This window comes from Cyrtonyx montezumae, unplaced genomic scaffold (assembly GCF_038088225.1).
Source record: "Cyrtonyx montezumae isolate F1298 unplaced genomic scaffold, pur_monq_1.0 scaffold_19, whole genome shotgun sequence".
In the NCBI taxonomy this organism is placed as follows: Eukaryota; Metazoa; Chordata; class Aves; order Galliformes; family Odontophoridae; genus Cyrtonyx; species Cyrtonyx montezumae.
In genome coordinates this window covers 2,924,273-2,940,962 of record NW_027071925.1, presented here as the reverse complement: position 1 = coordinate 2,940,962, position 16,690 = coordinate 2,924,273, and the positions used below count along the sequence as shown (strand labels likewise).

At 41.3% G+C, this 16,690-nt stretch overlaps 1 protein-coding gene across 1 annotated transcript; it reads right to left on the bottom strand.

The window, feature by feature from the left end:
* Nucleotides 1-9,564: 9,564 nt before the first annotated feature.
* Nucleotides 9,565-15,653, bottom strand: CD7 (CD7 molecule). Its single transcript, XM_065735602.1, has 5 exons — nucleotides 15,469-15,653; nucleotides 13,613-13,957; nucleotides 11,982-12,320; nucleotides 10,615-10,724; nucleotides 9,565-9,760 (listed from the first exon to the last, which is right to left on the bottom strand). The coding sequence occupies exons 1-5, from the start codon at nucleotides 15,539-15,541 to the stop codon at nucleotides 9,650-9,652; spliced, it is 978 nt and encodes a 325-aa protein (XP_065591674.1). The 5' UTR covers nucleotides 15,542-15,653; the 3' UTR covers nucleotides 9,565-9,649.
* Between the last annotated feature and the right edge of the window lie 1,037 nt (nucleotides 15,654-16,690).

Genomic DNA, 16,690 nt, shown 5'->3' with positions numbered 1-16,690 from the left:
ATCCTGTAGGCAACGTGAAAGCCACTGAAAGACTTCTGAGCCTGAATAATGTAAAATGTGCAGACGAAAATCTCCATCTGATGAATATTTGATATAGGCACAGGATGGAAGGTGAAGAGTGTGCCTTCACATCTGCGTGTGCCAATATGTACATCAGAAAAGCTCTGGAGAATCAAACGCTGCCATTGGCATGGCAAAGCACAAATGTCAACTTCTGCTTGTCACTGTCCAACCACGGGAGCACATCCTCCTTACCATAACATCCCCTACAGGCAAATGTGTCTGTTCTCTACCCTATTTACTGATCAAGTCCCCTCACATGATGCAGTTATCTACCCCATCCTGGATGATTTCAGGGATTAAGTCATCTCATTAAATGAAAGCAGCAAATCTCTAATTATACTCTTACAACAACTCTTTTCCTACCAATTCAACACAAGTTCTGTTCCAAGTTTGTCTCTTCTCAGGCAGCAGCACCTGCAAGGTGCCCTGTTCTGCACCAAACCCTACCACCAACACTGCAGAATGGCTGCACTGACTGCCATGCCCAACCACACTGCATTTTCAGCACAGAGTCAGGTCAAACAAGTTACAGGAAAAATTCAACTGCAGAACTGATAGTATAGATCATGACAGCAGCTAGAACCTGCAGGGACAGGCTAGGCAAACACTAGATTTAGGTATCTCTAATTATTTTCCACAGAAGACACTTTGATCCAATCACCTGATTCCTTTCAAACCCTACATTCAGAACTCACTTTGTGATCTTCCTTGCTGGCCATAGCCTATTACTACTGCTTTTGCATCCTTGAAAACGCCTTTGGTGATGATTCAACATCTTTCTCCATTTTCTTAAAGGATATTTTTTAAGCATCAGAGAGTTCACACCCCCATTAATTAGAAAGCCAAGACTGTGAGTGGTGTTTCAAGGCAAACATGAGAACCAATACAATAAAAACATGTATAATTTTACACAATCAAACATCAATATGCAAACAAGGCTTTTCCCATCAAACAGCAGTGCCAGCAACTATAGCATTCCTCATTTAAAATCTTTTAAACTTTCTTGCTTTTTTCCTATCTGGGGAAGCAGTTAAACCATTCAATACCACAGAGTATTAAGTACAGATTTTCTTCTAATAGCCTCTGGTATTTCCTTTTCCTCCAGCTGTAAGGGATCTCATAGTAACAACCCTCCTCCCCTTTCTCCCTGCCTGGCCAGGCTTTTTGGTAGCACTCAAGGCAGCTCTGTCTTCAGTTCCAAGTAGCAAACCGAAGCCCCTCAGAGATAACACTTACTGTTGTGTGATCCTTGATGACACCTCCTGTTTTGTTGCCAAGGAAATGCGTAACACAAAAGCAGGTAGAGGAATACTAACACAGAAGAAAGATGCAACTTCTGACTCTCACAAAATCATCTTGTTGCTAAAATAAGCTTCATGGAACAACTTACTCTACAATGTAGTGTTGTCCTGGTGCTGTACCTTCATGACTTTTTGATCTCTAGCTTTGCAGTATAATTGAAAAGGATGAAATGACCTTAAGGGCGAATTCAGACACCTGTTCAACAACTGAAAGTCATTAAAAGAGTGCTACATCAGGAAGAAGACAGCTGTCATGAAAGATGCAGGGCACCAGGCTTTATCAAAAACAAAACAGAGCAGCAAGAGATGACAGTCACCCTCTTCTCTTGCTAGTTTGGTTTGAGACCACTTCCAAGTGGCACATGAGATAGGCTCGGAGCAATGCTGGCTGCTGGATTAGCTGTAGACAAGTAAATGAGTGCAGCAGCATCTACCACTCAGCACTGCTATGGTAAACCTTCCTTGGGGCATGGCAGCACATTCACTTCCTTCTATTTCCAAACATCTCAAAGTTATTAAAATCCCTTCTTTGCAGAGTCTCTTTCCACTGACAGTGCATCACAATTATTCAGCTCCAAAAATTCTCTGTATAGGTGCTTGTACAAGCTCACGTTCCTTATATTACTTAGTGTGGCAGGTTAGCATATAGAGCTGAATTGTTTTCCTGAGACCAAGCCACTGCTGGAATACAGCAATGGAGCTTCATGCACCTCTCTGATCAAGTTTTGCCACTGAACACCACAGCCTGCTGTAAGGAGGCAGTAAGGCAGCTATTTCTACCAGAACTTCTACCATTTGATGGCTGGAAAGGCTCCCAAAAGCAAAGCAAGAAGTATAGATAGATGTCCTTTGATTTTATCCTATTACTTGCATTATACAGCTTTAGAACCACCAAGCAAAATACAATACTTACCTAAAAACCATGGCTATCAGTTCAAACAAATCAGCTTCCCTTCCTTCCATGCCTCCCTTTTGTACTGTGAATCCCTGGGAACCTTCCAAAGCCTCAGCTGTGCCTCAAAGCCTGTCCACTTAAACTGCAAGGAACTTCAAGTGGGGAATTCATTTCTTGCCTGCTGCTGGTCTGAAACGTTCTCTGTGCCCAGCTATACAGTGCAAGTAAATCTGAGTCTCTTAAACGGGATCTACAGCTGAGCACACCTAACATTTAGTTTGAAAAAGAGACTTCAGCCAACAGAGGATTTCTCAGAGCTGACGATACATTGCCTGAGCAGATGCAAATAATCTGTACGTTGACTCATGTATGACTCAGGTTGAAGAACCTCTTTCATATGGTTTTAATGCATAACAGCATGAACCTTGGGATGCTCAGGCAGCTGCAGAGCTTGACTGTCATGTCACAGCTCGGAGTGCCTGGTGTGCTATCAGATAAGAAACACAGGGCCAGCAGGCAGCATGCACAGCAGAACCATGCATGAGAGTGGCTTTGAAAAAGTAATTGCACAGCTTTTAAATGAACTGAGCATTTGGAAACCTTTTCCATTTCAAATTATTGGTTTATTGAGTTGTGGGCTCATAACTGGAAGCAAGCAGTACTGCAACAACTATCCTGTTGATTTTCTGTATCCCCATATGAATGATGTATTGCAAACATGACTGTTGAACCTCCTTCAGCATAGCAGGCAGATAGCAACATATGTAGGACCATGATTTTTTTCCCACCCAGCAAACAGTTTTCAATTACTAAAATAACTCTGCTTAAAATTAACAGGCAATAATAATTGTTTTTAGTGTGTCTCTTAAGCAGCTTCATTTTCAGCTCTCCAGGCCAGACCTAAGCGTAATGACACCAAAGAGGTGGTCTAGCTGTGGTCAGAGTGCACGAGGTCAGGAAGCAGTTAAAGCTGCCACAGCCACCCAGCAATACACAGACCAAAGGCACATAGGTGTAGTGTAGAAATGCCCATATAAAGTGCTGCAGCCTGAGCACTGCAAGGCTCTTCCTCTAAACAGAGAGGTAACAAGTGTTGATAAACACCCTATGAAAAATCCCTGCTCTAATATCAGAGGATTGAGTGACACATTTCAGTGGTATGGTGGTGCTGGATTAATTGCTGGACTAGACAATTTTAGTGGTGATCAAACCTTAATATTTTATGGCTCTGTGACCACCCCTCTCTACATTGTTCCAGATAACAGCCCTATTTACACTGGATTTGCATGAAATCTGGGAATTAAAACTACTGCCTGACTTTACTTGCCTTGTGTCCTTGGTCCAGTTGCAAGACAGAAGATGAGTTGAATTAGTGAACGCATAACACTCTGAGCAGATCAAACTGACCACTGCCAGTAGGACTGCAGCTGTGTCCAGCTTGCAATAACTGTAAGAGATGAATGGAGCCATGGTAAGCCTGGGAGGCCTATTCGTGTGTGTATATATGGTTCTTTTTTTATCTGACATATGCTCACCACAAAACCACAAAGAGAACATCTATGTACAATGGTCTGCAACGCCTTGGTCCCCCCCCAGGAAGCAGTTTCCACCAGCAAGCCTAATAGCCACAACCAGATGTAACACAGAGCAGAGCACACAGTGGCACTACTGATGCAATCCCAGTTCAGATAAGGGTTAGTGAGGCAGTTTTTCCACTCAGCAGCAGTAGCATGGTAGTCCTTCCTGATACAGAGGAACCACAGTGTCCCACCAGAACATTATAGTCAGCCTCTCTGTCTGGATGGTTAGAAGCCAGGCTGCTGAGAGCCCACCCAATAGCAATGACAAGCAGCAGATAAAACATAACACCTTGAGCATTTCTGCAGCACCCAGACTTCTGTACTTTTGCCACAAAGACCACAATCTTTATCTTGAGGCATCACAGTTGTTCAAGAGAATCTAGCTGAAGAAGACAAGTTACTATTGAATCTAATAATTTATAAGTAGTTATGCCTCTCTTTTTTTCCCACCAAAGTTTTGCCCTCAGGTCCAAGCATTAGAGCGTGCCACTGAATAATAGCACTGGGAGAACAGCCCTTCTCTGCCTCCAGCCACATGAGCAAAGACAATTCCTAACTTGCCATGATTATACCAGTAAGATATACCAACAATGAAGAGCCAGGACAACAGAGACAAGATGACTTAAAAAAATAAAAAATTTTAAAAATTTAAAAAAAAAATCGCTTTTCAAGGATGGACCTCTCCAAGATTGCCTAATTCTGAAGCAGCCTAAGATGCAAAGCCTCCATTTGGGCTGCATATTTAGGTTTCTGTGAACTGAAAACTTCCTGGACACACTATTTCCTGGTTTGACTAAGAAAGAAATAGCACTACTTCCTATTTATATCTTTACTTTACAAAACAGCTCCTGCAAGGAAGAAACATATGACCTCTGAGAAAGGCCTCTGGTTTTCATTTCAGCCTTGACAAGTATTAGGAGCTATAGTCCAAAGGCTGTTAAGAGTTTTGTCACTGACTGTTTCCACTTCCAGAAGGAAGCACTAATGCACTACAAGCACATTACTGTGTGTGAATTAGAGTAGCAGAGATATCTATATAGACTTTACAAAACATTTCTTAATACAGCCATTTCATGTGCATCTGGACATCGTGTGAGCTCATCATCTAGCCTTAAAAAATACTTAAGAACATAGTTGTACACTTGGCCAATCTCCTACAAACTTGCTGTCAACCATATCTCTGATCATATATAACATAATGCAAGAGCAATCCACGACAATAAACTAGCCTTTGTGATGTCTCACAAGGCTTGTCTGGGAGCTGTAACAGTATGTGTAGAGAAAGTGTATGTCTGAAAAGAAAGCTCTCCTGCTTCTTTTCCAACAGCAAGTAGCAGTAAAGCACAGTTCTGGCCCTTACTTGTCCTTATGGTTGCCTGGAAGTGCCAGGTGCTCCATCAGTTCCCAGCTTGGAGCAGGAATCCAGCACTCCACCACATGGACATTCAGCTCTTTTCTCCATCACAGATCACTCATTCGGCTTCACAGCCTCCTTGTGTTCATCCTTGGCATCTGATTTCAAGCATGTATGTCAGACAAACTTTAGTGCAAAGGTTGAAATGTTTTCCTTTGTTAAATTTTACTCAAATCTATGAGCCGCACAAATGATAATTCACATATGCTGGCTACTCTCTCCAGTTTTGTGAATAGCCAGAAATAGTTTCTGATGAGCCCTCCCATTCCTGAGAGCTCAGCCCAGGCAACTCCATACTGAGGTAGCTCCCTGAGTCACTTCTGACATGGACTGTACCTTGCCTGTCATGTTTCCTCTGCCTCTCATGTACTGACCTTGCTCAGCTGCCTCTGCTTTCTCCATTTCTGTTTGGTACACTCTGAAACCAGACCTGCAGCTCTGTGCTCTGTCCCTTGGAACTGCTTTGTTCCCAGTTGCATTTTCTATCCTTTAGCCCTAGAAACGTGGCAGAAGACCTCACTAACAATCTGATACTGTTCTCAGTGTTGCAGCTACTGGCACAGTCTCAGAGCTCGGTAACACATTTGCTGCCTCTCCTTGATAAATGTGTACCTCTCCAGTACAGAGACAGAATACTGAACAAAGGTAAAGGCAATAGGATAATCCCAGAAATACCATTTGGAGATGGAAAATATACTTTTCTTGCCTTCCAGGGAAGCTCTAAGTCCTTGTATCTCAGCACAAGTGCTCAGTCTTGTCCTTTGCTCTGGCTGCTGCTGAGCTTATTTCCCCAGCTGGCTTTCCCAAGCAGTTCATTAACCACTGCTTGAGTTAATTTTAAAGTGTTTTGGTTTTCCACCTCTTCACCTAGGTGCAACTAAAGAAATGTCACGCTATATGTCACACTCATTTCCTCCAGCTATGCTTCACTTAGTTTGATGTACACTAAACCAAAGAAACCACACCTCCAATGTTTTCTTTCACAGCTTTGTTTTTTTTTCCCCCTCCCCATAATTGTGGTCATGTTTGTACTGCAGCATCGCTACAGAAACCCATGGTTAAATGCCACTTTGCTTATCTTGAATTTTCATACAGCACCCTTCTGCAGGTGTAGCCCTTTTCTTATAAACCTCTTTTTTTTTTCCCCCTCAAGTCTGAAGCCTTTTATTCACACAAGGCAAAGATGAGTTCAAAACCCCAGCAAATTAAGTATATGTATATTATCCTTCCCAGTATATGTTATCCTTCCCAGACAGGCATGCTCTGGAGGAAAGCCTCTACTATAACATTAACATTAGCTCCAGCAAAGCCCTGTTAGGTGCCATTTCACATGTGTGACATTAGAGACCTTATTTCCTAGACCTCCTGAATGTTGGCAGGCATTTCTTTAGTGTGACTCTCAGCTGAAGGAAGCAGCCTAAATCAGCTAGCAGAACTTGCAACAAAACATGTCAGACCATAGGCACTTCAGTTCCTGGACTGGTATCCACAAGGAAAGGCGAGGGCAGATAACCAGTTCTAAATTACCCCAAAAAAGGGTGATAGTCACAATCCAGATAAAGAAAGAAAAGTTTTCATACCTGTTCTAAGGATCAGAACATGCCAAATACTCCAAAAGGAGAGAGCTTCAGGTAGAAACCCTTCCCTTATGGCAGCCAGCTCTTCAGTGAGGTTAAGGAGGGCTGGAACATGGTTCCACTCCTTCCAGTCTGCAGATGAATTGCTTTCACCTGTGCTCCCAGGACTGGCTGTGTCCATTCACCACGTGCTCCATAATCGGTTCAGGCTATGACTTAGCAAGTCTCAATTTGATATCTAATTTGTAGAGCACCTATAGCCATGGGTGAGCTGAGCTTGATAGAGATAGAGGCTAAAATGGAGGAGCACACTCCTCTCTGACTGACAGCCATGTCAGTCCTTTTCATGCAGCTCTGGGGTGTGCAGAGGAGGGTGCCAAGGTGCTCCTCTATTTCCTGAAGAAGTGGCTGCAACGTCCCCCTCATCCTTCAGTTTGCTTTGCTCCAGCCTTAAGTCAGGGCCTAATATCCTGGCTCTGGTGGTCCCTAGGGCAAGGACCTGTGTGGCAGTGTGCTGGGCCACCTGTTGCCATGGAAACGAGGCCTATTGCAGTGCTGGGGATGTGTTGAGCTGAGGGGCTTTGGGGTGAGAAGCGCCAGAACCAACAAGGAGACATGTGACCCCAGGAAAGTTGTGTTTACCTGGCCACAGGACCCCCCAGCTGTGCCCACCTTGAGAGCAGTGCTGGCAGCCACTGTGCATCCTCCATCCACAACCATCATTGGCCCACAGAATGGCCTCCTGTCTCAGCTGCTTACCGTGGCAAGAGGAATAGCAGATTTATTCCCAAACCTTGCCTGTTTTCCTCTGAAATCTTCTTCAGCACTCCTGCAACAAAGCAGGCAAAGACACAAGACGAGCATTAAACAGAACCCACAGTGGCAGGGTGCCATCTCCCTCTCTAGATTTAGCAAGCCCCATGGCTGTCATGACAAGGGGCTGTCCAAGGGATGTACCATATCCTCCCTAACACCTTTTGACACTTTTGGCATTTTAGGAGCCTTGTTTTACCTGCCACTAAAGGACTGCATGAGTACACAACGTTCAGAGCCTTCTTCTGTGTTTAGTTCAGTGACGAGTGATTTAGCGATTTTAAAAACAAATTTAAAAAAAAATACTTTGTAAATAAAGAGGAAAATGGTTATAATGCTTTATTTGAAGTGCTGGAAGGTGCAGTTTGCAAAAAAAAAAAAAAAAAAAAAAAGCTTTTGTTTCACTCTATTTTAAAATATAATCTACACAAAACAGTCCATTAAATATGTAGTATTTATTTGCAAGATACATAAAACAGTCTTTAATACACGTACAAAAGTAGCAAATAACTGTGTAAAACCCCAGGGCCCAGATCACAAGCATTAGTTTATCCATGTGAAGCCACATGACAATTGCAGGATCCCTGGTCAACAGACATTACTGCAAGGGAAACCCAGACCCACCAGGCATTTGGATGAACTGTTTCCTCCCTTGGATCTGGTGCACAGCATTTCATGAGTGATGTTCAAAAGGGAATGACCTCTCCCAAGCAGCAAGCTTGTCATGGAAGATCTTGTGTGCCAGGCTCAACTCCAGCCAAGCACAGTCATAGATGGCAAACCAACCTTAGTCCTTCAGAAATTAAACAGACACACTAGTAAAGAAAGACTAGTTCTAGACTGTCCTCAGATGCCACAAGCCACTCCTATTAATCCCGTCTTTTAACAATTGTTTATTCTTCTGGGAATGTAAAATTGTAAACTGTTGTCTTTCCAGTGTTGACCCAGCTCTGCAGAACCCAACACTCCTGGGGGTATCTGTTGCTTTTCCTCACCTGTGGAGACCTGTGCTCATCCTAAATAAGAGTTCTAAGCTATTACCAACTAAAAAGTGCAGCTGATGAGAGTTTTTGCTAAACTCCCCTTTAAGAGTGATTTTTGATCAGGCTCACCCATGCCCAGGCTGGAGTGCAGATATTAGTTTTATCCCATATTAGTTAACCCTGTACAATCTAAAGTCACTAGTCTGGTGAAATACAATCTGCTGTGTAGTTTTTAAGACCCTCTGAGTTTGAGGCAACACCAGCACGTCCCATATTTCTACTTTCCTACAAAGCTATGATGCACCAAGTCTAATCATTTCTCGTGTCAACAATGTCAAGACAGGTCACAACCACACCATATCTCTGACAAGGTCACTAGTTTAATAGCTATGTTTGTTTGCAATTTTATTGGATTATTCTGATCTTTCAATAGCTAACCCTTACTAATCTAGCCCTTCCCTTCTAATGCACTCTGTTCCCAAGATTCTGAATTCTCTTCAGAATTTGCTTTAACCTGTGAGTAGTTTTAGCTACCAGAGCCCTTGAGCAGATCCACATGGATATTTCAGGATGCTGTACTCCATTCATATGTGGACCTATTGCATATTATTAATCAAGCCTGAGATGGTCTTCCTGAGTATTTACTAAAGCACAGAACTAGACTTTTCAAGCCGTCCCAACTTCCCCATAAGGGTTGTCTAACAGTCTAAGAAACAATCTCATATAGTGCCTATAGCTGGATGTACACTCCAAAAATACTGCTTTCCATACCATGCTGCAAATACATACGGAGGTTACATGCATGTCTCCATCTTTTCTATACATAAAAAAGTACAAGGTATTTCACAAGAGGTCAAAATAAGGAAAAACAGCTTCAGAAATAAGGCAGATTTTTTTCCTTCTGCTAAAGAAGGTACGTAATAGCATTTCTGGTTCAACTACTTGCACCAAGTTGCTAAGGCAGCTCTCAGAGACACCTGAAAAGGAACAGTCAATCCATGCGTGGTCCCAGCTCGCAGCAGCTTAATTGCCATTTGAGTAAGTGTTAGTTCTGACTAAGGTGTTGCTTCTAGAACTGAAAGACATATCTTCATACACTACATTTCTTTTCTTTTTCTGGAAATATTTCTTCATCTGCAAAACAAAGCAAACAACCATTCAGGAGACAACTTGAAATGGAGCCAACTTACTTCCTAGTAGTCCAGTTGCTTGTGAAAACCTACTGCTAAATTTCTCTTGTAATACAAATGATGTCTTGGAGATGTACGTGGAAACTGATGACTTAATCATTTCCCTCTGCCTCGTCAGTCTTACACAATCCCAAGGCTTGGATGTAACTGCAGTCCCAACATAAATAACTCCTATCTGTAGATTATTGTTCAATACCAATGGCACGAGAGCAGTTCCCACAGCCTTGGCTTCTCCACAATGATATAACGCTACTGTTTTTAGCTGTACTGAAGCTAGAAGTACAGGACAAGTGTTTGACCTGTGAATCCTACTCTGTTAATTTTGAGTAATGTTTATGGAACATAAGAGCTTACCAATATAAATAAAAATCTGGGTGTTTTCTTCAAAAAATTGGATGTAAAAAAAAACCCATTGAAGTTTGTTGTCAGGACTGACAACAAATTAAGGAGAAGCAAAACAGGATAGAGAGTTGTCCCATCTGGGGAAACAGATACAATGCATGGCTGTGTTGTTGACTGCAGAACTTACCCTATCAAAGAAGTTTCCCTATCAAAAAGCAAACACTATATCATAATTTACTAAATGATACAGAAACATAAGACATTCTTTGCCTCCAAAAGCTTACAGCTAGCAGACATTAAACAAGGGCAAGGAGGAGACAACGCAGTACCTGAGGTTTATCAGCTGTTTGCTTGACTCAGTCACTATTTAATACAATACTTTTGACTACAAATTAAAATGCAACTATCACTCAACCCGGATTCAGTTTTGCTTTTGCATTGTACCAGCATACTTACATTGACACGGTGCAAGATGTAGCATATCAGGGCAGATGACAGAAGCACTACCACGATGATAAGAGGATAGATGGCCAAGGAACTGATATTGCATGCTGTCTGCTCCCCACCTGCATGTGGAATTATATTAGCAGCAATGTAAAGATGAGGAGAGGTAGAATTTCATTTTTGTTTAAAGTTATTCAGGTCTATGGGTGGCTCTGGTCAGCAGGAAATCAAATGGGATCAGCATACTATGCAGACACATTTGTCACCCTGTCACTGTTCTTCCTCACTGTCATTCCCTCTGATTCCCTCCCAGAGGCAAGTGATGACTGCTACTGCTAAGTGAGGAGGTGAAGGCTGATGGCTTCTGTACCACAGATCAGAAGCAGAACCACACGCTCGTAATGGAAACAGAAAATGTTTTACTGCAGTGTCACAGCAAGACAGTGGTCTCCACCACTGTAGGTAAGAATTACACAGGAGCTAGTTTGGGAGGATGCAAGCTGTACAGACAAAAGAGGCTGTTGTGATTTGCATTATACAGTTCTCAAAAACTAAATTTATCCATAACTGAATAACTTAAAATCCAGTACTCACACCACTGCTTTGATTAGCAGCTGTCATTGTCCCCACTTTGAACTGCACAATTATGACCAGCAGCAAATAATGTGACTGCAATCTTTTTTTACAGAGTGCAAATAGATCCTTCACAACTCATAGTGTCTGTGTAAAACTTGGGAAAAAAAAAAGCTCAAAGATCCCATCAAAGTCCAGTGCATTGAATTAAACTGCACAAGTAACATAAAAGTCGAGTGTTATACTGCTGTTTTCATCTTCATCTTAAAAACAGTCACAATACCAACCTGCAGATCAAAAACCTGGCTCTGTAAAATATGCTTAGAGTTTGCTCAGTACATAATAAGGATGCACAAGATCATCTTTGTTATCTTTGATGCTCTAAGCATGACCTATTTTTAAACATAAGGACTTGCTCAAGTGAATTGTTTCTAAAAGACATTCATGTCCCATTGAGGTGGTAGAACTGATGCTAAAAGCACTGATGCACTTTCTAAAACAGTCAGATTTTTCACACAGTGATTAAAATAATCTTTTAAGACCTTTTTCTTTGTTAAGATATGTGATTGTAGTCAGTTTCCCTTTTTAAAATCCTCTTTTGGTTGTTCAATGGCAGGAAGAAGTGCAGTGTTTACTTAGGAACTGGAACACAACAGGGTGCCAAGGAGTCTGAGCACTCTCCCCAACCTTTCCCATAATATCTAGCCACAGAGTAGTGCTCTTCCTGGTTTGACTAAAGTTCTGCAAGCTTTTACTCCACCTTTTATTTTCTAGCATTCCTATAGTTATGTATGATTAAACAGTACCTTCAACCAGCACCATGGTGCCACTTTCACTCATCATGAGAGAGAAATTTTTCAGCACTGCAGCACACATATATAAGTCAGTGTCGTTTTTCTGTAGGTTGTGGAGAGTTATCACTAGTTTCTTCTCTTGGTTTGAACACTCCAAGCGATTAGCAAAAGCAGGAGAAATAGTGACAGTGTTCTGACTTGAAACATACAACACTTTTTCAAGCTGCATGTGAGTCTTAAAGAAGATGATTCCTTCATTAGAGCTTTCCGAAGTACAGATAATGTTGATAGACTCCCCTTGTTGAGCAATGACAGATAGTGGTGACTGGCCAATGATCCCATTGGTTTTAGCTAAAAACAAAGAGAGATTAATGGCTACCTCATACAACACACAGCATTTTAACTTGGGAACAAACAGAGAAAAAACAAAGCACTTAAATTTTGACAGAATGTTTTTCTTAAGGCTACATCTCTGCATGCTTTCTGTACCTTTTGATATTATCATTAACAGTGTAAACGAGGGAATGAAGACAACTCATCACTTTTGTGCAAATGTTATTGTGGAAAGGTTGCAATCATTTCAGAGAAGAGGTTCAGAACGGTCATTTTAAAACATAATTTGGAGAAACAATATATAGCCAACAAGATGGAATTCATTTGAGAAAATAGTGTAGAAGTCTGAAAAGGGAAGCCTGAGGAAGAATGGGATAAGGGGAAGGGAAGGGAAGGGAAGGGAAGGGAAGGGAAGGGAAGGGAAGGGAAGGGAAGGGAAGGGAAGGGAAGGGAAGGGAAGGGAAGGGAAGGGAAGGGAAGGGAAGGGAAGGGAAGGGAAGGGAAGGGAAGAAGGGAAGAAGGGAAGAAGGGAAGAAGGGAAGAAGGGAAGAAGGGAAGAAGGGAAGAAGGGAAGAAGGGAAGAAGGGAAGAAGGGAAGAAGGGAAGAAGGGAAGAAGGGAAGAAGGGAAGAAGGGAAGAAGGGAAGAAGGGAAGAAGGGAAGAAGGGAAGAAGGGAAGAAGGGAAGAAGGGAAGAAGGGAAGAAGGGAAGAAGGGAAGAAGGGAAGAAGGGAAGAAGGGAAGGGAAGGGGGAGAAAATGACAGAAAAATGCTTCTAAGCAGAAATGACTATGAATGGGAAAGTTTTCCCTAAAAAGAGATAAAACATGAATCCCTGTATCCACTGACATTCAGCTCACAAACCCTGCCTAGCACCTAGCACCAGCTTTCTTTATTGTTGCTTTGTCATGGAAGGTGGAATAATAAAAACACAAAAGATTTGCAAAGGCTGCTACAAGAAAAAAAATTCATTGCCTTGCCATTTGTGCATAAAGATCTTTCAGACTGTTGTGAGAACAGCTACGGGTTCTCACACCTCCGCAGTAACACCTTTGACACACAAGAAAATCTGTAGCAAGGATTAAATTAATCCTGAATTAATGTTTTAGGGGGTTTCTTGATAATGTTCTATCTGATGTGTTTTCTTCATCTTGTCAGGGAATAGATCTACACTTTCAAATCAAGACATTACCTGAGCAAGCATGCGTAACACTTCGTTAGAATGTCCTTTCCTCTGAGCTATCTCAATCTTTAATTTAAAACTTATCTCTGTATTTATTAATTTATAATATAAAGGATGGAACCACAGTACCTTTCACAACCACAGTGATTGTATTTCCATCATGCCTTATATGGCTGTTATTTTTTGTGATATAGCTTTTGCATAGGTAGATATTTGAATCAGATTTCTGTACGTTGTGCACAGTGATTGTGAGAGTTGTTCTTCCATTTAAAAACTCGGTGCGATTAGCAAAATCTGGATGTATATATGAAGTATTCCTGGTGGAAACGTATACAATATTGGCTGGCGGCGTTCCAGTCCTCAAGTATGTCCCCACTTCATTTTCAGAACTGTTCTTTGAACAAGTTATATTAATGGAGTCTCCTTCCCAAACAACGATAGTATCTGTTGACCATTCAATAAATTTATTTTCACCTACAAGTAAGAAATGCAATGGAAGTTATAATATCAGATTTCTTGATGTATATGTATCAAAGTAATTAATAAATACAACTTCTCTGTCAGCAGAACAGCTGCAAGCCTGAACCTTAATCTTGCTATTCTATACATATAGTCTTTTGGCTGTCTTATACCCTACAGTGTCTTTTATTCCCATTGACCAGCATGACTCACTAACTTCCCAAAGCTTAAAAGACTCTGGCCCAACAAAAAATGGTTTCTGTCACTCATGCAAAAAAAACAAATATATAAATTATTTTGGTCTATAGATTCTCACTATTAGCTGTTAAAATACAAGGCTCATTGAACTGAGCTCAATAATAGGAGCTGGGTGAAGCTCTAAATCTGGAATTCAAAGGAGTGACAAAATGGCAGAGAATAGAAGAAAATTTTGTATTTTGAAGAAAAATTAATCTTTAGCAGGAAATTTAAAAATTTAGCCTTGCAGGAAGAGAGATGCAAAAGTTACAGTACTACAGCCTATATTAAGAAACAAAGGTACAGAAATAAGTAATGAGACCATTTGAGTTCTTGAATGACCTGAAAAGAACAAGAAACTGAACAAGGAGTGCTTAGAGAGGGAACAGTGAGAAGTAGAGATCAAATGGCAAACTTGTAAAGGAAATCACATTACAATCAAGAAAAAAAAAAGAAATAGAGAGTATTACATATCTGAGAAGAAAACAGTATAGAAAGAGCTGAGTAGTCAGTGTTTATAAGCTGATTAAGGTACCCTACATATTTAAAACAACATACTTTAATAAGGGAACAATCACAGAAGTCAAACACAGATAGATGATATCATCTGGATTTAGATACACTTAGTTAATCCAATCTGCCCAGATAGGAGTACATCCTGCATCCTATATTTAGAGAAATAAAGCAGTCCACGAGTCATCAGCAATTACTTTTCAAAGTAAAAGAGACTGGGCAGTGGAGAAGGCTGGAGAAATGCAGTGTTCTGACTTAACAACCTGGGAAAGAAAGCTCAGGAACTCATCCCCATCAGCCTAAAATCAGCACTTCTAAGCTGAATCCCACTTATGTGTTATAGTAACCCGATTAGTTAATGGCAAGCAGCCACAGCCAATCATTTTCTCTGAAAGATAAGTTTAAAAAAAAATCAAGAATTAAATTATATTTACAGAAATTAGTATGAATTCCTTAACAACCAGCAGCTAAAGAATGGCAAAAATACTAAATATTACCACCAGTTTCAAAGCATCTTCATTTCAAATATGCTGATTTTTGGGATGCCTTTTTTTTCTCAAGTCACCATCCTTTCCAGTTTTTATCAATTAAAACAGACCTGAGATCGTGGGGAAAAATAAGAAGGTTTTGTTTTTTTCATTTTGAAGTTCCACCTGGTTTTGCTAATGGTGAATTATTCAGAGGGTAAATTAAGGAAAGAAGGAAAGGAAGAAATGAAGAAAGGAGAAGAAAATACTGAGTCTTGCTAAATGTAAGAGCAGCTATATTGTACGTACCATTTTGTCCAGGGAAGAATGGGAGAAGCAGAAGAAAGTGATACACAAATGGGAAAGGGGACATCCACTGCATCTTCAAAAGTCTTTTTGGTGATCTTCTCAGTTTAACTTCACTTACGAGTTAAAGACCCAAAGAAAGTGCTTGGCCTATTATCTTCCAGCTACACTGTTTACTAAATGAAAGTAGCTCCCTCTCCCCAGCAACTTAAGGGAGGGAGGGAAGATTTATAAACAGAGGTTTTGACTTCACACACACAACGCCCACAGTTTCTTACAGCTGAACAACCCTAACTTGTGAATAGCAGCATCCCCATCTCACTGCAGTCAGCTGAGGAAAGGTGGGCTGAGAGCTGCTCCTCACACTGCCATGGCAGGATGTTATCACATGAGGTGGCCCTGCTCTAAGCATGGGCACTCAGTGCAGTGGATACAGATCAGTGCTCCCACTGCCTTAGCAGCGTGACTAAGGTGCACTGAGACATCGCTCTCAGACACAGGGTTTAAATTTTGGGTGGTAGTGTGCAGAGCCAGGGTTGCACTTGATGATTCCTGTGGGCCTCTTCCATCTGGGGGTATTCTATGCTTCTGTGCTATGTCCTTCTCACATGGCTCTGGCTTTCCACTGAATGATGTTCTGTAGCTGCTAACCATCAGCAAAAGGAAGTCTCAGATACAGCTTGCTCCTGCTCTCTGCCTGATAATAATGAACAGCTCTTCTTGAAGTACAGATGACTCTGTGAATGGATAGGAAACAAATATGTTCCCAAATAATTCTTGAATGCTCAAAAGCTGAGCAATTTTAATCAATTATCATGAAGAAACTCAAGTTCTGCTGGGAATGCAAAGAGATGATCAAGCCAAAAGACAATATGAACAGCATAGGATTACCAGTGAATAACTAGCTTTTAAGTTGACATTGTATTGCCATGAGGCCATGAGTATTTAGCCCCAGGAGGCTCAGCTTGAATATTAGGGAAAACTCGGAAAGAGTGGTAATGCATTGGCACAGGCTGCCCAGGGAGAAGAGCGAGTCACCATCCCTGGGGGTGCTCAAGAGCCATGGAGATGTGGCACTGAGGGATGTGGCTTAACAGGCAGTACTGGTGGATGGTTGGACTAGATGATCTAGAAGTCTTCTCCAACTTTAACAATTCTATGAGTGTAAGAACACAAAATTCATGAAAACAAAATTACAGCTGTCAAATTACGCCATGTACTTAAG

Bases quoted from the DNA above. Each gene is read 5' to 3' on its own strand.
- CD7 (XM_065735602.1), bottom strand. From the start codon at position 15,541: ATGCAGTGGATGTCCCCTTTCCCATTTGTGTATCACTTTCTTCTGCTT. The intron at 12,321-13,612 runs GTACTGTGGTTC...CTTTGTTTTTAG, and splicing joins AATCACTGTGGTTGTGAAAG to CTAAAACCAATGGGATCATT. The intron at 9,761-10,614 runs GTAAGTATGCTG...TTTGTTTTGCAG, and splicing joins ACATCTTGCACCGTGTCAAT to ATGAAGAAATATTTCCAGAA.